General features: G+C 44.6%; 4 protein-coding genes across 4 annotated transcripts; all 4 read left to right on the top strand.

The window, feature by feature from the left end:
• Nucleotides 1-545: 545 nt before the first annotated feature.
• On the top strand, nt 546-10,728 carry nr1d4a (nuclear receptor subfamily 1, group D, member 4a). The gene is made up of 8 exons (XM_011602412.2): nt 546-998; nt 5,403-5,711; nt 5,804-5,892; nt 5,985-6,129; nt 8,111-8,682; nt 8,771-8,956; nt 9,041-9,251; nt 9,354-10,728. The coding sequence occupies exons 1-8, from the start codon at nt 983-985 to the stop codon at nt 9,548-9,550; spliced, it is 1,725 nt and encodes a 574-aa protein (XP_011600714.2). The 5' UTR covers nt 546-982; the 3' UTR covers nt 9,551-10,728.
• A 277-nt stretch (nt 10,729-11,005) lies between these two features.
• On the top strand, nt 11,006-13,409 carry mfsd5 (major facilitator superfamily domain containing 5). The gene is made up of 2 exons (XM_003963156.3): nt 11,006-11,158; nt 11,416-13,409. Exon 2 carries the CDS (start codon nt 11,477-11,479, stop codon nt 12,917-12,919), a length of 1,443 nt encoding a protein of 480 aa, XP_003963205.2. The 5' UTR covers nt 11,006-11,158; nt 11,416-11,476; the 3' UTR covers nt 12,920-13,409.
• A 226-nt stretch (nt 13,410-13,635) lies between these two features.
• LOC101079200 (protein lifeguard 2-like) lies at nt 13,636-17,407 on the top strand. Its single transcript, XM_029833753.1, has 12 exons — nt 13,636-13,962; nt 14,440-14,524; nt 14,641-14,729; nt 14,853-14,917; nt 14,992-15,045; nt 15,129-15,179; nt 15,256-15,295; nt 15,423-15,460; nt 15,550-15,637; nt 15,727-15,822; nt 15,922-15,975; nt 16,052-17,407. The coding sequence occupies exons 1-12, from the start codon at nt 13,777-13,779 to the stop codon at nt 16,199-16,201; spliced, it is 996 nt and encodes a 331-aa protein (XP_029689613.1). The 5' UTR covers nt 13,636-13,776; the 3' UTR covers nt 16,202-17,407.
• A 151-nt stretch (nt 17,408-17,558) lies between these two features.
• senp1 (SUMO specific peptidase 1) lies at nt 17,559-22,856 on the top strand. The gene is made up of 18 exons (XM_011621872.2): nt 17,559-18,136; nt 18,259-18,317; nt 18,404-18,585; nt 18,673-18,748; nt 18,881-19,079; nt 19,166-19,298; nt 19,387-19,505; nt 19,697-19,980; nt 20,063-20,126; nt 20,272-20,310; nt 20,401-20,485; nt 20,565-20,705; nt 20,784-20,915; nt 21,047-21,250; nt 21,373-21,452; nt 21,569-21,653; nt 21,997-22,092; nt 22,180-22,856. Exons 1-18 carry the CDS (start codon nt 18,015-18,017, stop codon nt 22,240-22,242), a joined length of 2,163 nt encoding a protein of 720 aa, XP_011620174.2. The 5' UTR covers nt 17,559-18,014; the 3' UTR covers nt 22,243-22,856.
• Nucleotides 22,857-22,887: the final 31 nt, after the last annotated feature.

Here is a 22,887-nt window from a genome sequence, read left to right as displayed (position 1 = left end):
ACTACTACTTCACAAAGTAGGCCAGGTTGAGGAATTTGAGCTCACAGGATAAAACAAATACAATCCAAATAAGCTTTGAATTAATTCTAGCATGCTGTTGGTATGAGGTTTGCGTGTGTGCAGAAGTGCATTGCCCGTCCAACGTGCTCCTTCACCACGTACTGTATCTTTCAAACTTGGCACTTGCTTGTTGTTTGACCGGTTAGCGCCGGGCCAGTCTGTGTTTACCGTTTGCGAAGCACGAGCAGTCACGGTGAGCCACGCCCATTGTCCATGTGCTTCCTCCTCCAATCTCTTCATCGCTCCGCTCCACGCGCCCTGTGTTTTGCATAAAATGTGTATCAGTAGGACAGCGCTCCCTCCTGCACATGTAGAGCGCACATGTAGATTGGCTTAACTGAACACGCACCACGCTCGAATAAGCGCATCACCCCCCCCCCCACCACCTCGGCTCCAAATCCCCGCCAATGAAAACGCACAAAAGCGTGAAGGAGAGAGAGAGAAAGGGGGGGAGAGAGAGAGCGATACCAAGAGTGAGCCAAATCTCCCAAGCAAACACAAGCGCACAAATTGGGCGCACAGAGGGAAAAAGGTCACATTTCCTACTCACCTGCAAACGTGATTGCGAGTGGGTGTGTGTCACGCCCGACAACCCGTTCACCACTTTGCGCTGACTCCACTTTCTTGAAATCAGTCACAACTGTGTCCTCTTCGCCGGTGCAGCATCACAGCATCCACAAAGGTGTCCAGGTATCGGTGAGCGGAGCGGCGCAGCAGATCTCAGCATCCATACCGGGGGAACCTGGCGTGCGCTAGACGTCGGCACCGTATTTCCTTCTTGTTTCGCTCCATGGAAGAGATTCTTCACGCACAGCTCTTCACTGACTTTCTCGACTCCCATCAGAAGACTTTGGTTCCAGTTTAGTGACAGAGACGGACGCCCATCTTCAGACAGCTAACGCAACCGAAATCCGACAGAGGAATGGACAACAGCCCAGGTAAGAACCCACAACTTTTCCATGTTCGTTACTGTAGCTCAAGATTCCCCTAAAATGCCAACGTAATCGACGTTTAACTGCCGATTGTGGTAAAATGGTGGTAAAATGGTGAAAGCCCAAGATGCTCTCACTTTCATCACATACAGAATTACAATTTTATACAACTGCAGCTTGTAAACTGTTAGCGCGATATACAGTATGTTCCCTGTTGACCCATGCAGGTGTGATTAGTACTGATTTCAGTCATTTCATTGCTGCATCATTTATATGTGCCAGTCGGGCTCATGCACGCGGACGTTTAACCTCTCCAACAGTCTACATCCAGCCGAACCAAAGTTTGTAGGGAACAACTGCAGCCAGTTGTCAGATCTGTCTTGGCCGTAGTACAACTGTCAAGCCAGCGGCACGCGCTCAGTGTTGTGTGGCGACTTCCTGTTTGTGCTGATGAAAACAAACTCACGTGGAGCTTCAGCCCACTGACACGATGGTCATTAACTCGGAAACCGGAAGAATCTCAACCGGCTGGTGTCAACAAGACGGTGCGAGTGGACCTGGGCGTGTTTTTGCCCGTGATCAGGGGCTGCGCTGGAAAGAGTCCCGTCCAGTAAACTGTATTAGACAGCTTCGTGTCGAGGTCAGCCAAAAGCGTGCGTGTTTGCTCTTCTCTTTTAATTGACGGTGAATCATTTACAACAGGGTCAGTCACGTTCCGGCACAGGTGACAAGAGGCGCGGCCCGTGTTCCATCGACATACAGCTGTAATCTGAAGGGCAGAGTTGACACACCAGCCCTGACACAGAACCCTTGTTGGATTAACTACATTAATCATTCCGTTATTACATGCACACGACTTTGTTTTCCTTACACAGTGGGCAAGACATTTCCCCACAGCTACATTAAAAGAATATGAAACCATTCATATTTCTATATTTCACAGCAGTTGTTTGAAATGCTGTATCAACACTTACTTGATTAATTCACTTTCAGTGATTGTAACTAACACACGGAGATATTTTTCATGGCACCAAATAGAACCAATAAAACAGAATCAGGTTGTTGGCAAAGTGTTTGCACACATACAAGGATTTTTCCCTTTTTATATATAAAAAAAGAAAATAATATATTTTAAAAAAAGTTTTTGAAATATCAAAATTACAAATTAATCGGTGCTTGCAAAGGTCACATCTTGAAAATGCAGGAATGACCTCCTTATTGGTACGTAAGCATTATAACTGCATAACCAGAGCAACAAGCTATTTAATTCTGCCTGAAGGTATGCTGTTAATATAAAATAAGACATTTCTGCACACAAAATTTATGAATCAACACTGTATAAGCAACAATAAAACACTTCACTACAGTAATATGTCTTGAATTTATTAGACACAAGGAGACACAAACCAAGAAAAATTCAAAATAGCTCACATATGATACATGGTTGATATTAGCAATGGTAGTGCTTCAATTGGTATGTGTTATTTGATAGAATAATTAAATCTACACTTTTAGGTGCAGTAAATGCAAGTCTGATTAAGTCCAAAGAGCTTAGCTTCTCTTCAGCTGTTAGAAAGCAAATGTTAAGCCATGAAATACCCCATCTAAATGTACTGCCCCCTAGCGGCAAAGTTTCATTCCAGAACAGAGGATTCTGGAGCTGAGGTCTAAGCATAACTACTGATTCTTGAGTTGATTCGTTATTATTCGTTCTTATGTGGAACCTAAAACTTTAGTCACTATTGATTCATCAGATTCAGACTGTTGTAACCCTGCCAGAGTCCCACACCAAAAAATGGCTGCAATATTCTAGAAACTTAAATCTAAAACTGAATAATCAGTCAAATGAAGGAAAACAGAACAATCTTTTGCTGCAACAGTTTTCATGGCACCACAATTGATAGTGACCCTTTAAAACAAGGTGCTACTGACTTGGGCTGTAAAACATTTTGCATGGTTTATTGACATCAATCTGTAGACCCTGTTTTAAATGGGACACAAGACTCCATGTGACATACTTTATAGCTACACACCAGGATGCTTACAAATCTGAAATATTACAGAACAGAATACAAGTCTTCATTGTGCATCTTGTGACCTTCTTCTATGGTGACACACTACTTGATGGTTGAACTGAAGTGTTCCCCCATCAGATCAGGACATTGTCTTTCAAGGAGACACTTTTACAAATCGTCTTTCCTGCAGCCAGATTTTGCAGTGTGAGTGAAATCTGATTGTACGTCTGGGGTTTTGGGGCATACCCTTGCAAAACATACCCCAACACAGACACACACACACACCACGACCCTTTATTATTTTACCTGTGTACTTTTTATGTTTTGACAGTCCGTCCAACTGGGACTAATTGAAAAGCATGCATGCCGTTGTTGCCCAGCGCCTGACTGTGCACGTAGGTGTTGCACAGTCAGCCCACCCTATATAAAACACTGCTCTATTTAATTTGGCTGTTTAATTATGGGCCCCTGGTGGACAGTAGAAGCACTGGCTCCTGGAGCGCCTCTGCGTGTCATTCCTGCGAAAGCTCGGTTCAGAAAGCCTCCTCACGTGGCTTCACTTGCAGAGCCGCGTGCGGCGCGTGAGATATACCCGGGCCCTCCTCCTCTTCCTCCTCCTCCCGCACTCACGGACGCTTGTGTACTGATGCCGCCTGCAGTGATGGAGGGGGAGAGCCTGGTCAGTGGGTCAGCGATTCCACGCATTAGCTTCTCTTTCTCTCCCGTCACGTTTCCCCGCCTCATGCGCCTCTTATTTGCGCTGAAAGCATCTTTCCCCTCCGAACTGCATCACGGGCACTGTAGCGGAGACTAACTCGATCTTGACTTTGCAAACATCTGTGCCCGGTCGGGGCGCCCATCCTCTCAGGGTGCGTGCATCGACCGAAACGTGACTCTGCGCCTAACCCACCCAGCAGACAGAGGCTCAGCGCTTTTATTCAGGATCTAAGAGCTCGAACATTTAGATGCAGCACGCATCATGCGCTGGATGCAGCATCGGTGCTGCAGGCAGAGGCACGTTTCTACCGAGCATCCGCGGTTTTGACCTAGTTAACCAAGTGTAAGTTAAAGGAGTCTGTTGCACACACCCAAGTGGTTCTCTTGTTTTGGACAGAAAATAATAAACCACAAGAGCCGAATTGACTCACGAGCAAATAAACACCCTTACAATAAACAATGCCATGTGTACAATTCAAATCTAATGCCCCCTCTTTTATTACTGCTACAAGCTCTGTCAACATTCCTGTCACATTGCCATCGGATCACGTGGCCATCAACCACATTGTTAATTGACAGACTTTTACAAACGAGCACTTGCGCCGGCGCGTGAACGTTTTACTGTACATGTGAGTCTTCAGGTGGACATGCAATGTGTTTGGGTGGAGCGGGCGCGGGTGGGGGCCGGGCCGAAGGCTCAGGGAGAGGTGAAGTTCAGATCTGCCGGGTCCATTTTCAGCCCTGCATGAGTCAACAAAGCGGAAACACGTGCTGGCTCGGGGATTATCAAAACATCAGAGCGGAAACAAATGCAATGAGCAGCAAAGAGCAACACAGGGACGTGCCCGCTGCAAACGTGATATTTAGTAGTCGGACACATGCAATCTCGAATAAGTCTTTGGAGTGTTAAGAACTATTTAACTATGGTTTTCTATTCCATGCGGTCTATTAAGTCGTCATCTCAGTAGACCGGTGCGGTGTTCTCTTGCAAAACGTGACTCGCATAAACACCCCTGTCTATATGCTATAGTTTGCGGTCGGGCTGTTTGTAAACACAGATCTGTCTTGGAATGGTGTATTCCGACACGAGGCTGCAGGATTAGGTGCGGGCAGTAACCGTGTCAGGAGTCCGCGCATGTGAGGCGGCGGTCAGGTGTCGCGCTGCTGGCTGGCGCTGGGCACGGTGCCAGGAGAGCGAGGATATTATTGGAGCGGAGGCAGCAGCAAACCCCGCAGACACGTGAGGCCGCGTCTCAGCTCATCCGCAACGCATGACTAGAAGTCAAAGAGAGGAGGGAAGAGAGAGTCTGAAGCGAAACTTTAGAGAAAGAGAGAGATATCCAAACGGGGGGGGAGGGCATTCCACATGTTTTCACGAGTTCCGAACGCATGCTGCGGTAGCATGACGCGGGATTAATGCAGGAAAGGAGAGCGCTGTCTGCTCTGTTGCTGTGCCACATGCGGTATTTTTAGCGCCTGCTTTATCCGACTGAGCGCACGATTACGCATGTTGCACCCATGATAGGGCAACGGAGCTGAGGAGTCTCAGAACTGTTCTCTGGTTGTTCACATTATCCCCACAGGACATGAGTATTGGAGATTGATTGGGTTTTTAAATGTGGCGTTTCTGGCCCCGAACCTGCAGGTATCTCATCTCCACCCTTTCCCTAATTTGCAGGAGGAGGAGTGATCCTGTACGCAGGCTCCTCTGGCAGCTCCAGCCCCAGCCCAGGGAGCCCCTCGAGCGGGTACCAGACACAGTCACCTTCCTCACACTCCCAGCCATCCTCGCCAGAGGAGGTTACCTTCACGGAGATCGGGGTGTTGAAGCACAGGGCAGGCGGGGGCACTACTCCCTCCTCTAAATTGGTGTTCCAGTTCCCGGAGGTCTACAGCGGACCCCCAGCAGCAGCGGCCACTCCACACCACACATTCGGTCACCCCATTGCAGGAAAGAGGCCATGCGGGTTTGCAGGAACTTTCACAAGTTAGTGTCTCTCTCTGTAAATGCTTTTGTAGACTTTTACCATTTTTTTTATTTTCTAAAATCTAATTGTTTCTGGACTCCTTCATTTCCAGAGTCAGGTGGGATGGTCCTGCTTTGCAAAGTCTGTGGAGACATTGCATCTGGTTTCCATTATGGAGTGCATGCGTGTGAGGGGTGCAAGGTAGGCGCCTCCCTCAGGAAACTAATGATGCTCGCAGTTCTTTCCGACATATGCACGCAGTTTCACTTTGCCCATGTTTATTTTTTTTCCAGGGTTTTTTCCGCCGCAGCATTCAACAGAACATCAACTACAAGATGTGTGTGAAGAATGAGAACTGTCTCATCATGCGCATGAACCGCAACCGGTGCCAGCACTGCCGCTTCAAGAAGTGCCTGTCTGTGGGCATGTCGAGAGATGGTGAGACAACCTGACTTTTAATGAGAGTTTTGTTGCTGTGCTTTGATCAGCCCAGAGCAGGAGGGAAAAGCTCAGCCTGAAAGTGGCACAGCGGGCCCCAATATGTAGGTCTGTGTGGAAAAAATACCACACAGGAAGTCTTTTGAGGTCATCATGCCAGTAGCACATTCACTCCCTCATGCTGACAGCAGACCTGCTCCTACATGTCCCCTCTCTGTCTCCACTTACCACCTGGCTTTGTAATTTTCTTGGTTTCTCAGTGTCTTTCTCCTGCCCTTGGCACCATCCTCCCACTAGACTTACCTCTGTGCAGCCCCTCCCTCTCCATCTGACCCACTGTGTTCCCTCACACCCCACCCCCAGATGATGATTTATGGGAAGAAGAGCCTTGAAGTCCCCAAAGCTATCCATCATCTCGAAAATTGCAGCAAACATCAGAATTATTTTGGGAAATTGGAGCAGGGTCAGCTCGAACAATCATGTGCGCGCCAATAGACCAGTTCACTGCAGCTAATGAGGGATGTGGCGATAATTATTCGAGAGCTGTGGAAAAAAACAGGCAGTTTTGACAGATTTAATCAGGCAAAAATGGCCACGTCACCTTATTTTGTCTCTGATAGCTTAACTGTGATTGATCACCTATCGTCACAGTTTTAAAAACACAGCTGGCGTGACCTAGAAAAACAATATTTTAAAAAAAGAAAAGAAATGGACGATAGTGTAGTCATGCATCATGACCTACTTGGTGTAGTTTGCCTCTCTTCTTCCTCCCAGTATGGTTTCTTCTTATCTCCGCCCTCCAGTACCCCACATTGCCTAATCTAGTAAAGAGGTTAGTGTTATTTCTATGTGTGCTTGACACTTCTGGTGCAGAGGGGGGAAAAAACAACAAAATGTGAACACAGAGTGGCATCCACGCTTTAAGGGAAGGAGGACCACAACCTAGAAACCCCTTTTTGCTTTGTTTCCACTTCACAGAATAAAAAAACAGGAAACCCAGAATGCTACCCACAAGAAATAGTTGCACAGGGTGACTGTGGTCCGTGCGCTACAATGAGGCATCCACTAATGATGGCACATTTTTCAGAGTTTAAGTAGAGCATCATTTTCAGAGCTTACCAGAACTGGGTTCTTTTCAAGCACAGTGGAAGGTGCAGTGTTATTGGCCCAGGAGCAGGAAATAATTCCAAAATTTAGGAAAACTATTCATTGATGGCACTCACTTCACTCAGCAAACTCGTGATATTGCATGTGTAAATTTAAATTGCGTTTATTTCTCAATGCTGCATATGGAAGCTTTTAAATAATTTAAAAAAATGTCCCTGCTGTTGCACAATCTCTGTAACACTTTGAAATGAGGAGCCTTTGAAGCTGTGCCTCTTCAACTTTTTCCTTGCCTTGTCTAATTTCACACCGCGCGTGCACGCACGCACCTCCCACATGCACACATGGTGGCGCAAACTCGCACTTTCCATTCGCCATTGTTTCCTGTCAGTCCTTTTCATGTTGATGCGGCTGTCTCCTCAACTCGTTTCTGCACATCAAGCGCATCTCCCTCGTCTCTCACTTTCTCACGTTCTCAGTGCCAGTGACATCACGCTCACGTTGCCCCACTGCCCTACTTACCAGCGGTGGGAGGGCGCAGGAGATGTAGGAGACAGGGGTAGATGAAGGAGAGGATGAGGCAGATGGTAGCAGGAGGTCTATAAATAGCCTCTCCAGCTGATGGTTACTGTGGGAAGGGAGGACGGGCTGAGTGAGAGAGAGAGAGAAAGTTGTCATCTCAAAAAAACTGACTGAATTCATTTAACAGTGCAGAAATGTAGGTTTAATGTATAGACACAGCAGCAGCTCTGTGTTCGGTATTCAGTATTCATTGCTAATATGAACATGATTTATGGAGACAGTTATGAGCATCTTGTGTAATTTCCATTTTCGTCACAATGATCTGATCTCTTCGGACGTTTCGTGTCTCCCTCAGCTGTGCGTTTCGGACGCATCCCTAAGAGAGAGAAGCAGAGACTTCTGGAGGAGATGCAGAGCTACATGAACAGCCTGAATGAGTCGGCCAACATGGAAATGGACTCCAGTCCAGTGAGGGAAACGCCTCCCAACCCAGAAGACTGCAGCTCCAAAGAGGCTATCGGAGCCATCTCCAGAGCATATCGCAACATCTTCAGCACCAGCAGCGATGGCGGCAGCCAAGAAAGACCAGCCAAGAGGGCCAACATCTCCACCAACAACAATAACACCTCCGCCTTCTCTCAAGATGCCAATTTCCATCACCGTAACTCCACCCAGAGTTACCACTCTTGCCCCATTACCCCTGCCGCTCATTGTCCAGTGACTTCCAGTGATAACAAACAGGCATTCCGCAACGTGGACAATAGCGGCTACGCCTTCTCCATTTCAACCAACAACAACTATGAGCAGCCTCACAGCACAACAAATCCCAGAGGCACCTCAGGTGATTACAACAGTTTTCACAGTGCAGAAAACACCCCAAATCAGCCCTCGTGCCCGTGGAAATTAGCTCCAGGATCCAAAGTGCTGGTAAGGAACCCAAAACAGACAAAATTCTATGGAGACGGGAGATTGTCTGTAAAACTCATCAGTTGTATGTCTTTTGTCCCTCTCTAAGGCCTGTCCACTTAATGCCTGGCCTGTGTCCGGACCAGAGCGTTCAAGTCAGGAGATATGGGAATCTTTCTCTCAGTGCTTCACTCCTGCAGTGAAAGAGGTTGTAGAGTTCGCCAAGGGGATCCCAGGGTTCCAGGAGCTCAGCCAACATGACCAGGTCATGCTGCTCAAATCAGGCACCTTTCAGGTAATGGAACCATTTGCACTCATCATTCATTCTTCTCTGGGCTTTCTAAAATTCTTAACTTTATTGCTTTTCACTCTATCACAGGTTCTGATGGTGAGGTTTTGCACTTTGTTCAATGCTGAAAAACACACGGTGACCTTTCTGAACGGCCAGACGTACCCCCTGTCCTCACTGCGGGCCTTGGGCATGGGCTCTCTCCTGGACGCCATGTTTGAGTTCAGTGAGAAGCTGGGCTCTCTGGGCCTGGAGCCCGACGAAATGGCCCTCTTCATGGCTGTTGTCCTGGTTTCTGCAGGTAGGCAGGGGACATTATTTATTGACAAATGCTGCACGCAGGTTATGCATCACTCTGACATCTATGTCAGCCGCTCACACTCACGTTTGTTGCGTCCTGCAGACCGTACTGGGATCTCAGACATGCGGGCTGTGGAGCAGCTACAGGAGAGCCTGATCCGCGCTCTACGGTCACTCATCACTCGCCATCGCCCTGACGACACCGCCCTCTTCCCCAAACTCCTCCTGCGTCTGCCGGACCTTCGCACGCTCAACAATATGCACTCTGACAAGCTGCTGGCCTTCCGCATCAACCCTTGAGCAGGAAGCTTACATGGGCCGCCTACAGACACACACACAACTTCCAAGAGAGAGACGTCTACAAAAATCCAGGGGCATAGACCTGTGCAATAAGAGGAATGTGAATTAGAGCACAACGAACCACATTTTTTGAGCAATCGCTGATCTTTTTGCACCGTTTCAGATAAAAGAACCATCCAGACACAAGCTAATTTATACGAAGAACCTTAAACACCTCCTGACAGGCCTGTTCCAGTAAACCATATAAAAGATCACATAGAGTACTGTAACTATGATCCTTTTGCACAATCATTTGTACATTTCTTCATTTTGTCCAATCAAACTACGAATAAAAGCCAGCACAGGTTGAGATCAGCAAGATGGAAATCGTAGCTCCAAAATCTTATGACTTTGGGACCATTTGTAAAGACTCTCAGTTTGTGCTTCAGATAAAGGGACCCTGTAAATAATATATAGTGTATCTGAATTATTATGGTAATTGTGCATCACACTCACCATTGTTATTATTGGAATGAGACTATTTTTTAATGTGTCACTTATGCAATAAGATCCGTTTTGTCTTTTTACCAATTCTGACTGATCTTCCAGAAAATATGCTTAAAACCTTGTGTTTAGTAAAGTATGCCATCTTTCATATGTCAATGGCATTTTATGGATATTATTTCACAATTCTGTGTCACTATATCTTCACATCTGAACAGATGGAGACACTCCATGCATGTTGGTTTTTGTAGATTATTTGTTTATTTTTGTTGCTGTACATATTATGTTAGCCAAATGTGTAATGCATTGATGACTGTAAAGACAAGATGATCAGACAGATGAGTTTGATGTAAAGAAGAATGTACTGTCCTGCCTGCAGCAGGTACGGGTTCAGTCGTGTCAAAGGGTGCTGTGCACAGAATATGTGGTAGGGATTCTTAAATATTTTAGGCACATTTCCTGCTGTCGGATGATATCAACAACCAGCATTATCCCTGAAATCACCAGCACTCGCTCCACGTGCACCCTCCCTATGACCCAATGTTTGTCATACAAACACAAGAGATATTTTAGGGTGAGAGATCTTACTTGGTCCTCTCACTGTTTGTTTGATTATGGCTAACTGAAGACATCTTGTATATTTTGTAAAGCTCTGTTCCTAAATAGAAATTACATAAAGTTCAAATATGACTCAATATGTTCAAATATGTGAGACTATTTTTTCCCATTTGGGGGTTGATGCAGCTGGTGAAAGGAGCTTAGAATTTAGCGCTTATAGATGTCAGAAATAAGACATATTATATCAGGCAGAGATTAATGTTCTTATATAAAGTATTAAAACGTGCCCGTGTGTGACATTTAGAAGGATGCGTAGCTGTGCAGTATTTTAATCTCGACGAACATAAAATAGCCTACATAAACTAGCCCCGTCTCGAATATACCCGTCGATTTTAGGAGGACTGGAAACCGGTGCGAGTGCGCCCCCTTGTGACCAAATATTGAATACCGGATCCCGGAAGTGCCTCATCCTTAGGTGACGATGGCAGGCTGCCTCACAGTACTTCTACCCGTGGTATTAATTCGGTCCTTCGTGTCGCTACGATGGGACCGTTTTTAATTAACAGGGTAAGACGCAACACTTAATAAAACACAGTAAACAAAAACATGTTGCGTAGGTCCGATAAAATGTGCAGCTTTAATGTATCAAACGTTATTCGCTTCGGCTAACGATGCTAACGCTGACAGACAATTGTATTTGTTTACACTTTAAAGCTTTAAAGTAAAATATTTTAAATACGAAACGTGTTTCTCAAGAACACCTGTGTGCCGGTGAGTAAATTGTATCACACGTTATAAGATTCTTCTACTGTGTTTCTATTCAGGCGCTACTAACCAGAAGTTAGGCTCCCGGTCTGACCTCAGGGGGGCGCAGTCGGTCACACAATGTTTGTGACCGCGTATTTTGCCGTGATCTCCCTGCTGGCCCTGTGTGTTGGCCTGGAGCTCACCGCACGACGTCTGACACCACCTGAGTCTTCTGCTGCAGTCAACCCAGCCTTCCGTCGCTTCCAGGCTACATTTCTCCGAGCATACCTTCTGGCACTGTGGGCAGACTGGCTCCAGGGTCCTTACCTGTACAAGCTGTACCGCCACTACAGTTTCCTGGAGTCCCAAATAGCCATCTTATATGTGTGTGGCCTGGCGTCCTGTGTTCTGTTTGCTCCATTTTCAGGCTGGCTCTCTCAGGCTTTGGGCCGCAGACATATGTGTATTTTCTTCTGCCTGTCCTACGCTACCTGTTGCCTCACCAAGTTGTCCAGAGATTACTTTGTTTTAATAGTGGGGAGGATCCTCGGGGGGCTGTCCACGTCCCTGCTCACGACCACATTTGAATCCTGGTACGTGCACCATCATGTAGAAATTCATGATTTTCCAAAAGAGTGGATCCCAACAACATTCACCAAAGCTGCGACCTGGAACCATGGCCTCGCTGTAGGGGCTGGACTGGTGGCAAATTTACTGGCTGAGTGGCTCCACTTAGGACCAGTGGCTCCTTTCCTACTGGCCGTCCCCTTCCTGGCTTGCTGTGCCTGGTTTGTGCTAACAGACTGGGCCAAGGAGGAGGCTGAAAAAAGTCCTGAAGGGATAAAACAGACCCTGCCCCTAGGAACTCTGAATGGAGGGGTTACCCATCTGTCGGCGAGGGCTCGGTTTTCACGCAGCTGTAGCGATGGTTTGCGCTGCATGCTCTCAGATAAGAGAGTTATGCTCCTGGGTGGAGTGCAGGCTCTGTTTGAAAGCGTCCTCTACATTTTTATTTTCTTGTGGACCCCAGTTTTAGATCCTCACGGATCCCCTTTGGGAATAGTGTTCTCTTGCTTCATGGCTGCCAGCATGGTCGGCTCCCTGCTTTTTCGAGTAGCCACATCTACACGCTACCATCTCCAGCCCGGCCATGTCCTCTGTGTGGCTGTGTTGATGGCCTTCTTCTCCTTCTTCATGCTGACCTTCTCCACTGTCCCCGGTCAGCCCAGACCTCACGAATCCTTTCTGGCCTTCCTGCTGCTGGAGCTGGCCTGCGGTCTGTATTTTCCCGCGCTCAACTTTCTCCAGGGCAGGATTATCCCGGAGGAGAAGCGTGCCAGCGTGCTGGCCTGGTTCCGGCTCCCTCTGCACCTGCTGGCCTGCCTGGGGTTGCTGGCGCTGCATGGGGAGGTATCGGGAACTGGGGCTGGGGAGACGGGCAGCGGCACCAGACACATGTTTGGAGGCTGCGCGGTGATGATGCTGGCAGCACTGATGGCCGTAGTCAGTCTGTTCACGCTGGGGAGAAACGACACAGACTTGAAACTAGAAGGCTCGCGGGGGGAGGGGGAGATGTACTGAGAGGATGGCTTTTAAATTTCCTATACTTTTATGTGTCTGAAAGTTTGAAAAACTGTGTTTTACATAAAACGGCATCTTGCCAAATAGACCAGTGAGGAACAGTGAATCGATGGTTCTCCGGTTTATTTCAAGGAAATATGTTCACGCAACCACTATATTGATATTTTGAAACACGGCACATCACTTTTATCGTTCTATTCACTGTCCACTTGGTGTTATCATCTCATTTGGGACCACCTCTGATGGGGGTGTGTAATATAGATTGTGCTTTAACATATATGAATATAAACACTGAACAAGATGTGAACTCAATGACTATTTCATGAAAGAATGTCATGATGGTTAATTAGTATGCAAAAATCTGTCTTGACAGAACCTACTGCGGTAACTAAACACAAAGGTCAGATCAGTTAAAGTTTGCAGGACATATTCTTGTTTCTCCTGATATTAAAGAGTTGCTTTGTCTATATATAGACATGCTGAATTCAAATATTGTCATTTTGTTTCTTTATGCCAAAAATGTAAGTTTTTATTTCTGGTTTCACAAATTTTATGATTTAGGAACAAGGGCTGTTTTTAATAAAGTCCAGTAATTTTATCAATTTAAAGCTTCTTGTTTTGTTTTTTTCAATCATCAAATAAAATAGTTCAATATAGGCAAACCTTAAATTTATTGATGATATCGCGTCATTTTAAGGATTTAAAAGTTGTCAGAGGCGTAATTTAAGCATTTAATAGTGAAGTTTCTAGATTCGTCCTGACGGGCCTCGCACCCCCTTTTTTCAGAAGCGGTGGTACAGTCCGAGCGGTTCTCTCTGGTTCTGCTTCACCTGGATGCTGCTAGAACCTCCATCTGGATGAAGGAGGGGGACTCTGTGTGTAAACTCCATCAGTGTTCCGTCAGAACGGCTTCGGGCTCAGCTGACACGACGAGCAGGACGGTTTCTGGACCGGCGACAACCGAGACGAATTTGACCCAAATAAAGCAAATCAGCAACATCCGAGAGACAGACAGACAGACAGACATCATGACGCAGGGCAAGGTACCAACTTTGATGCCATGTTTTTTAAAGCATACGCACTTGGGTTTGCTGGATGGATCCTGGATTATTATGTAACGTGATCCAGGGTAACGTTTGGGGTGAAATGCGTCACTGGTCATTTTTGCCATGCGGTGTCACTATGACAACCAGTTTCTTTTTGGGGCACCGTTCGTTTCTAGTTGAATAGACAGTTCTGGAAATATCTCTGGAGACGTTACAATCCATCAGCACCAGTAGATAATCGATTTTTACAATGTGTTGCTTCCTGAACAGCATCTAAGAGGTCGATATATTTTTAAATACAGCCACAAAGGTCTCAATTTACTAATTTATCATAGTAGCCTGAAATATCAGTATCAAGTAATTTATGTAACATACGCTATAAGGACACATGCAAGCTGAATTTGATTGATTTTTTTAATGCATGTTATGTAAAAAAGAACTAAAAGATGAAGTATTTATGTCTTTTGGCAAAAGCTGGCACCAGCGACCAAGACTGGTTCCTTCAGCAGTCAAACCTCTGTGGCACCAACTCCTCCCAGCTACGAAGAAGCCACCGCAGGTCAGCACCTTTTCCTTTAGTTTATTTCACTACCTTCTACAGTTCAGTTAACAGTTTCCAAATTTTTCAAATATTTTGCATTCCTGTGAGAAGAAATCTGCCATCTTGTTTTCTAGGCACCAGTGCTCCGTGCTACAATGATGTGGAGATGCTTACAGAATCCAGCTGGAATGACTGCAACATCAGGAGGATCTTCATCCGTAAGGTGAGAGCTGTAACGCCACCTTGGTAACAATGTTAACTCTGCAGGTGCTGTGGATCTCAAATGAATGATCCCAATTTTCATACAAACCCCAAAAGACTGTTGTTGTTTTTTTGTTTTTTTTAGGTGTATGCCATCCTGATGATCCAGCTTCTTGTCACACTTGCAGTTGTGGCCCTTTTTACATTCTGGTGAGTGTCCAGTCAGCTTAACTCAACTTTTAACACCTGGTCCAGTGTTAACTCAGTGATGGCGTCTCTTTCAGCGACCCCGTGAAGGATTACATTCAAAGCAACCCAGGATGGTACTGGGCCTCCTAGTGGGTATCAGAATCTCGGACAGGTTATCCCACATGTTTGTGTAGTTCTCAGTCTTCTAACAGAATCTTCCTGTTGCTTCTAGTGCCGTGTTCTTCATCACATATCTGACACTGTCCTGCTTCACTGCACCAAGGTGAGTTTAAGGTCCTCGTAATTTTGGGAGAATGAGGTGTGTATGTGATATAAAACTGAACGTACTCTTCTTACAGGAGACAGTTTCCATGGAATCTAATCATGCTCGCCATCTTTGTAAGTATTGTTTCTCTAATTTTGTAGGACTAACATGTCATTTACTGGTATATTGTTGGTGGATAACCTCCGTAATTTCTAGATTTAGGTTATTAAGGAATTTGTCTGTATTGGTGTCTCATTTCAGACCCTGTCGCTCTCCTACATGACAGGAATGTTGTCCAGGTACACCTTTATTTACGCATGTTATTTTGTGTGACTTTATTCTGCATCTTTTTGCCACGTTGGGGTTTAAACCTGACTTGTTTTTTAAGTTTCTACAACACCAAGTCGGTGGTGCTGTGTCTGGGCATCACAGCAGCAGTCTGTCTCCTCGTCACCATCTTCAGCTTCCAGACAAAGGTCGGGAAAACTTTGTTTTTTGTGCATTTCATATCTTTGGTCGAGCTGAACCTCATGGCACTAACATATAATGTCATCTACTCGTCCAGTTCGACGTGACATCATACCAAGGTGTGCTGTTCATCTTCTGCATGGTCTTGTTCCTCTCTGGTATCATGCTGGCACTCATCCTCCCCTTTAAATATGTAAGTACAACTATGGCAAATATATTAGCTTGCTGCCATTATGAGTTAAAACACAATAATCTATCTTAGAAATCTTATTGAATCCATCTCCCCACTCAGGTCCCCTGGTTGGATACGTTATATGCTACCTTGGGGGCCATACTTTTTACCATGGTAAGGATGCCGCTGTCAAACCATCGCATCATTGATATATATTCAGTACATTAAGTGTTCTTTGTTTTATTTTAAGTTTTTAGCATTTGACACCCAGCTGCTCATGGGTAACAAGCGCTACACCATCAGTCCGGAGGAGTACGTGTTTGCCACTCTCAACATCTACCTGGATATCATCTACATCTTCTCCTTTTTTCTCCAAATCTTTGGAACGAGGCGGGAGTAAATGATCACCCTGTATTTATTTTAGGTGGAGACATACGTGATAAGAATCCTTTATTTGGTGATTGTGATGGCAGTGCACACTCTCTTAAACAGCTCAAGTTCAAAATTATTTGCCTGATACTGGGCACGGGTATCTTGTGAAATTAATTTGGAGTCATCTGTGTATATGACAGTCTTCCAATGTCAGTGATTCCCTTCCAAAATATCTACAGCTTTCCCTTCCATTCTAGAATGTTGTGAGCCTAAACTGTGAGATCAGCTTGTTAGCTTTAGCAGCTTTTAAACCCTGCAGTGATCAGTGATTGTTTTCCACATATACAAAATGAACCCTGAAGTTGTATGTGTTGTTAGCTACAGTATGTCTCCATAAATGTGCCAGCCCTCTTGCTTTAAATCAATACTCTAAGGCTCTCTAACACGATATGCATGACTCTTAATAAGCTAACTATACCAAGTATGTTCACCTTATCCTAATGTGACAGAGAAACGACGCTTTAGAAAAGCTTAATGTTTTGTTGGCTTTCATCACTCAGTATCAAAAGTCCATTAATTCCAGTCGATAGTTTTATCTGTTCGCATGTTTTTATCGGCTTCATTTAAATCCACTGCTTCATGTTGAATTTTGTGCCATTTGAACATCTGAGCCATTACCCTGACATTGTACATTATTAATACTATTTTCCAGTTGCGTATTGAATATGAAATCTGATGAAAGATTGTTTTTATGACTTTTAATTCACAGTGTTTGTCACTCCATTAAATGCAACATTGACATTATTTATATTGGCGTGCCAAAAAGATGTCACTTTTAAAAAAAAAGATCTACATTTAAAGAGGAACTCGGATGCAAGATTTAATTTTATTCTAATTTTATTTTTTTATGAGAGAATTATATTGTATATTTTAGATTGTTTGTGATATAAGGGGGGGTGGAAGTTTGAATAAAGTGACCTTGGAACACATTTATTTGAGTGAATTCATCTTGACTTTTCATGTTAACTTTCTGTGGTTCTGTTGGAGATAATTAAGTAAAATTTGGGGTCGAATCTTTTCTTACCGGTTAAATTTTGCCCTTCGTTGTTAATTGATGCCTATTTATGCAGATTGAACTTTTTATTTTCATTAATCGTATTCTCTTTAATAACATTTCTTCATGTAATTAATGTAAATTCAAATTTACAAAATGCAACTTGACTTCGAAGTTGTTGATGCTTTTCCTCCATGTGATTAAAAAACGAATTTGGAAATCGTTGCCGGCAAGCGTGACATAATATTAAATGGTCTCCTCCATTATAAGGAACCAATCAGATACAGCCATACTGGTACGTCCAGCTTCCATCCGTCCAATCACAATGTGCGATGGTGAAACGTTCCGTTCAGCCATGTTGTGGTTTTGAATGAGGAAGAAGCGGGAGATACTATTCTTCAACGAGTTTATATGCAATTTAAAGTAACATCGCGGTCATTTAGTGGGGCTAGGGTGTGACTCAAAATGAAAAGTTTTTTTCGAACGCGTTAATTGCGACCTGTCTCTTTTCTGTCAGAATTTAAAGTCACTTCAATTAATTAGCCTTGTAGCTAACTGCCTTAGCTAGCAAGGTACTTAACGCAGCACTGGCAAGGTAACTGGCTAATTTGGAGCTAAAGAAGTAGCGGTTTTCCTTTTTCCGTTGGGAAGTGAACTGATATTTGTTATGAGCGTCTGTCTTTAAAATAGCGCTGTTGAGTCTGCCGTGGCTGTATTGACAGGTGGAGCACAAGCAGCGTTCCAGTTTATTTACAAACCGCAACGCTGTTTCTGAAACTTTTGAGCCATGTTCAATAAGATTTACGAATTGATCGAAACAAGCGTCACCAATCTCCGCAATGACGTTCCAGCTGCTGCGCACACGGAGGAGAGAGGGTCGCTGATCAGGAGGAAACGACCGATCGAAAGGTGAACGCCGCTGCGATGGTGTTAGAAACACCAATCGAAACTTGCCTTTGACGTCACATTATGTCACTAAAGTTAAATTCCCGTAAAAATGTTGTGATTGTTTGTGTGTTTTGTTTAATAAGTTTGGAAGATGGGGATGACGGGGATCAGGACGTTTTGACGGTCAAGAAATCTCGAATGGGTAAAGATTTAATTTTCTATTTAATATTCTAATCCTGCGTGTGCACGATGTCACTTGAGTTTGACTAACTTTGGCTGTGTGTTTAGGAGATATCATTGGCTCCGTTAAGACGGCAGCAGAAGGGCTGAAGAATCGCAGCTCCAATGTGGCTGCATGGGTGAAGAATACCATGAGCCCGACATTAAAAACCATGTTACCCGCCTCCCCTGGTCCTCCACACGGGGAGTCTCAGCCCTCCACCTCAGCAGCTGCCTTGGGGAGAAGACCTGTATGAAGGGTTTTCAGTTCGCACTGTAATTATTCTCAACTGCGTTTTTAGATTTCTATTAACCCATCACCATGTGTTTGGCTTAAGAGTTTCCACAGGAACTCTCTGGATGGATCTTTTGCTGCTCCTTTCACCCCGTTGACATGGAAAACATTCAAATCAGGTGTGTGTTGTTTGCAATAGATTGATTACCAAAATAAAACCTCAGTTTGATAGCTTTCTGCATGGAGGTTTCTATGGAGATGTTTTGGAATCCCAAACACATGTTGATAAAATCCTCTCTTCCCATAACTAGAATGCTTGCATAATGAGAAGTCAGTGATGGGATCAAAAGCCTACAGGCAACACGTGTGCATGAGTCAAACACACCGTGAGGTGCCCAAAACGAATGGCCATCCAGTCAGCTTGTCGACATCTGTCACCCCTGAGCTACACCCAAAGCCAAAGCCACCATTGGGCTGTTCTTTGAACCTCAGATCACATACAACACTGCGGTGAGTGAATTATGATCGATGTTCCCCATCATTTTTTAATACATTGTAGTTAAAGTCTATATGTAATACCGTCTCTGCATTTTTAGTAGTGGCATTGCAAACAGCTCCTGCACCAGCAAGTGTGAGAAGACGTTTCCCATTAAAGCAATGCAGAGTCCAACACACGGCGCCTCATCTGGCCACCTCCACACGAGCAGGCATCACAGCACCGCACAGGAGGTTGGATATCAGAACAAAAAGAAAGCGTTTCCACTAAAGCAGTTGTCATTTTTGTTGACTTTGCCTGGTTTCTGTCATCTTTGCGCAGTCGGTTCGTGAAGAGGAGAAAGAGATGTACAGGCAGCTCCTGGCCATTGTCTCTTGTGGTCAGTCCTCTTTCCTTCGCAATGGCAACTCGCAAACCATCGTGAGGTCACACAGACATTTGTAAGTATACAAATGATTTTGTGGATAAAAGAGGTGTTTGTGAAGGTAGTGGTGTTGAATATATATCACCACCTGTCGTGAAGACTGACTACTTCTGCAACACAAGTTATTATCGTTAGTTTAGATGAATGTTTCTTAAAACTTCGCTAATGCTCTCCGTCACGTTAACGGTGCTGTGATTGACTCCTCAGCACCAGCTTTCTGACCACCAGCCATAGACTGCTGCAGTCCTCCTCCCCTGCCGCTTCAGCCGCAGGAGAAACATCTGAGGCGCCGAGCAGCCCCACCAGCCCAAGGGACATGTCGAGTCAGAACTCCAGCAACCTCCCCAGTCCACTACCAGCCTACTCCAGGTCAGGGAGACAGATGTGGTCCCTGGATACTGACCTCAGTCCCACCAGGACATCTCCACTTACCCCAGCTCCCTCTCCATCTGCTCTGCAGGACACCTCCTCTGAGAACACACAATCATCACGTAAGTCTTTGACTTAAGGGCTAATGAAGTGCTGCAGCACACACGAAACCTCGGCTGAAACATGGAATCTCTTGTTTTGCAGCTAATGATGGTGACTCTGTAATTATTGTAAATGTGCAAAAGGGCGAAAAGCAAGAAAGCTCAAAGTAAGTGACCGTGCCTGAGATCCTTCTTGGTGTTTTGCCCCTCATGATGTTCAACACCAGATACACTGCAGTACATTAGCGTTTCATGTCAGATAAACAAAGGCGTAATAGACCAAGCATAATGTTCTCCTCTTCCCCTTTCCAGTCTGTCGTTTTTCTGCCCTGAGATATGGATCAAAGACATGTAAGCAAATGTTATTTCCATTATATGATTTGTTGCATGTTTAGTGATGCAAAATTTTTCATAAGGGACTATTTTTTTTGGTCACTGTAGGACAAGTATTTATGACTGTCGGGCAAGAGAGAGACGGAGGCGGATAGAGGAGCAGAAGGACCGGGCTGATCGCCTCCGCAGACAGGTGAGGCTCGCTGACAGAAGCCTTTTTAGCAAACTCTTGTCACTTTGCTTATTTGCTCGTTGTTTTGGCTGCGTTGTAGCGCCTTTCAGAAGAGGGTCAACACGGCCCTGATGTGGAGGTCCGTGTCCGAGTTCCTTTAGAGAAAGAGGTTCCTTTAGCTCGAGTCAGAGAAGAGCCAAAGGTTTTGGAGGAGACACCAGAATTTCCTGATCTCACAGAGGTGAGGTCGTAGATCCACTCTTGTTTTCGGGTACAAATTTTCAGCTTTGAGAAATTGAATTTGTCTCTTTTCACGAAGGAAATGGAGACGGAAGTAAACAGAGCACTAAAAGGTGGCAACTGCCACGAGGTGCTGACTGAAGGCTTTGGTCTCAGTCTAACGCGCAAAGATCTGCAGACCCTCAGCAATCTCAACTGGCTCAATGATGAAGTGAGTACACATTGCTTTCTAGAGGGTTTTCCATGTTTAATTATTCTATTGGGGATTTCATCACTTTAGAGTGGAGCTGTTTCAGGTAATGTGTTTTCCTATCCAATCCATTGAAAATCTTCTTGTTTCAGGTGATCAACTTTTACATGAATCTGCTTGTGGAGCGTAGCCAGAAGCCCAACCTTCCATCGGTTAATGTGTTCAACACGTTTTTCTATCCCAAGCTGCGAAAGAGTGGTTACTGCGCTGTACGCCGCTGGACCAAGAAAATGGACATCTTTTCTAAAGACATCCTGTTGGTTCCCGTTCACCTGGGCGTGCACTGGTGCCTCTCTGTAAGTGCGCCGTCACTCTGAGCGTTAGCTACACGATTCCACGTGGCTCTATGTGCTGCTAGTGTTTTTCCACAAATATTAGATATTTAAGTGTTTAAATATCATTTTATTGTGTTTTTCAGGTGGTGGATTTCCGCAAAAAGTCCATCATGTACTACGATTCCATGGGAGGGAAAAACAATGAGGCATGCAGAGCCTTGTTGTAAGTTTAAACTTTTACTTTTGTATTTTGGGCATTTGGACTTAATTAGTTATATTTGTAATCATGAGAAGAGACATTCAGGGTGAATTATAGTGACATGTTTTGCATTTTTCCAGGGAATACCTGAAAGAGGAAAGCAAGGACAAGAAGGGCAAAGAGATTGATACCTCAGGATGGGTTCTGCACAGCAAAGAGCGCCATGTAAGTCACCACAGGAAGATAGTAGGGGGAACACGGGTCAAATATTAGCCTTTTCCTGGACATTCACAAGAAAAATATCCTGTCTGACAAGCAAAACTGGGGAGGAACAGCAGCTGTTTGAATTTTTGCAATGTCACATGACGACCAGCAGAGGGCACACTATCTTTAGTTTCTACTGCAGATACCCACGATGGTTCACAGCTGGAATTAACGTGAAGTTGTTCAGCAGAACAGACGATTATCACAAATTCTATCCTGTTGTGAAGAGCGAAGCCACTCCTGAACCCTGATATTTGTTGTATGCAGTATTTGTCTCGGTGACATTTGCCTTATTCCTCTTCAGGAAATCCCACAACAGATGAATGGTAGCGACTGTGGAATGTTTACGTGCAAATATGCAGAATACATCACCAAAGAAAAGCCAATCAAATTTACACAGGTAACTCAGCCTCATCAATTGAAACTGGTGCTGTTTCATAATTCTGGTCAGAAATTAACCATATTTGACTGAATTTGTCCCGTTCAGAGACACATGCCGTATTTCAGAAAAAGGATGGTTTGGGAGCTGGTGAACCGAAAGCTATTGTGATGTCAGTGGAATGGACAGTTGGGAAGCAGGACCCTTTCCTAAAACAGGCCTATTCTGGGACTTTCACACAGCCCATCAGACCAGGAAGCAGCTATTCCCCTTATCGTTTACACAGATCTTTGGTACTTTTTTCTCTACAAACCTGCGCACGAAGGTGGGATTTTGTTCACCTTCTAAACATTTCACCTGGAAAAAGGATTTATTTTTGCAGTTTGTCTAATTAAACTACACAGTCTTCAACTATGACAATGCCTCAGAGTATGATTCACATTGAAAGTGACATTTATTCTTGCATGTAATTGCAGGATGAGGTTTAAAAATGTCTCCATAAATCTGCAGGGTAAAGCTTTGCTATTTTGTTACAACACAAACGTGTTTGGAGAAAGATTGTATCTTAAAGTCTGTTGTGTATTATACAGCTTCAATTTGACAGCAACATTTAGCCATAATTTTAAAATTTGTACATAATTAAAACTCTACAGCCTCTTGAAAGGTGTAATATACAGTATTTTTTTGTATTCTTTGTATCTAGTTTCCATTTTTTAATGTGTTGTGACTTTATATTTCCTCAGTCAGCTGGATTTCATATAAAACTTGCATTTAAACAATGTGAACACTGTTCTCATATGTTTTGTGTATTAAAAC

The sequence above is a fragment of the Takifugu rubripes genome, chromosome 3, assembly GCF_901000725.2.
Source record: "Takifugu rubripes chromosome 3, fTakRub1.2, whole genome shotgun sequence".
In the NCBI taxonomy this organism is placed as follows: domain Eukaryota; kingdom Metazoa; phylum Chordata; class Actinopteri; order Tetraodontiformes; family Tetraodontidae; genus Takifugu; species Takifugu rubripes.
This window is presented reverse-complemented; position numbering and strand designations above follow the sequence as displayed.

What these genes read in the sequence shown, in the direction of transcription:
- nr1d4a (XM_011602412.2), top strand. An exon ending in GTTTGCAGGAACTTTCACAA is followed by an intron (nt 5,712 to 5,803) that starts GTTAGTGTCTCT and finishes CTTCATTTCCAG; the next exon opens with AGTCAGGTGGGATGGTCCTG. An exon ending in TGTGGGCATGTCGAGAGATG is followed by an intron (nt 6,130 to 8,110) that starts GTGAGACAACCT and finishes TGTCTCCCTCAG; the next exon opens with CTGTGCGTTTCGGACGCATC.
- mfsd5 (XM_003963156.3), top strand. Translation starts at nt 11,477, where the DNA reads ATGTTTGTGACCGCGTATTTTGCCGTGATCTCCCTGCTGGCCCTGTGT.
- LOC101079200 (XM_029833753.1), top strand. Translation starts at nt 13,777, where the DNA reads ATGAAGGAGGGGGACTCTGTGTGTAAACTCCATCAGTGTTCCGTCAGA. An exon ending in GGAGGATCTTCATCCGTAAG is followed by an intron (nt 14,730 to 14,852) that starts GTGAGAGCTGTA and finishes TGTTTTTTTTAG; the next exon opens with GTGTATGCCATCCTGATGAT. An exon ending in GGATGGTACTGGGCCTCCTA is followed by an intron (nt 15,046 to 15,128) that starts GTGGGTATCAGA and finishes TGTTGCTTCTAG; the next exon opens with TGCCGTGTTCTTCATCACAT.
- senp1 (XM_011621872.2), top strand. Translation starts at nt 18,015, where the DNA reads ATGTTCAATAAGATTTACGAATTGATCGAAACAAGCGTCACCAATCTC. An exon ending in CTGCCTTGGGGAGAAGACCT is followed by an intron (nt 18,586 to 18,672) that starts GTATGAAGGGTT and finishes GTTTGGCTTAAG; the next exon opens with AGTTTCCACAGGAACTCTCT. An exon ending in AGCCAATCAAATTTACACAG is followed by an intron (nt 22,093 to 22,179) that starts GTAACTCAGCCT and finishes TGTCCCGTTCAG; the next exon opens with AGACACATGCCGTATTTCAG.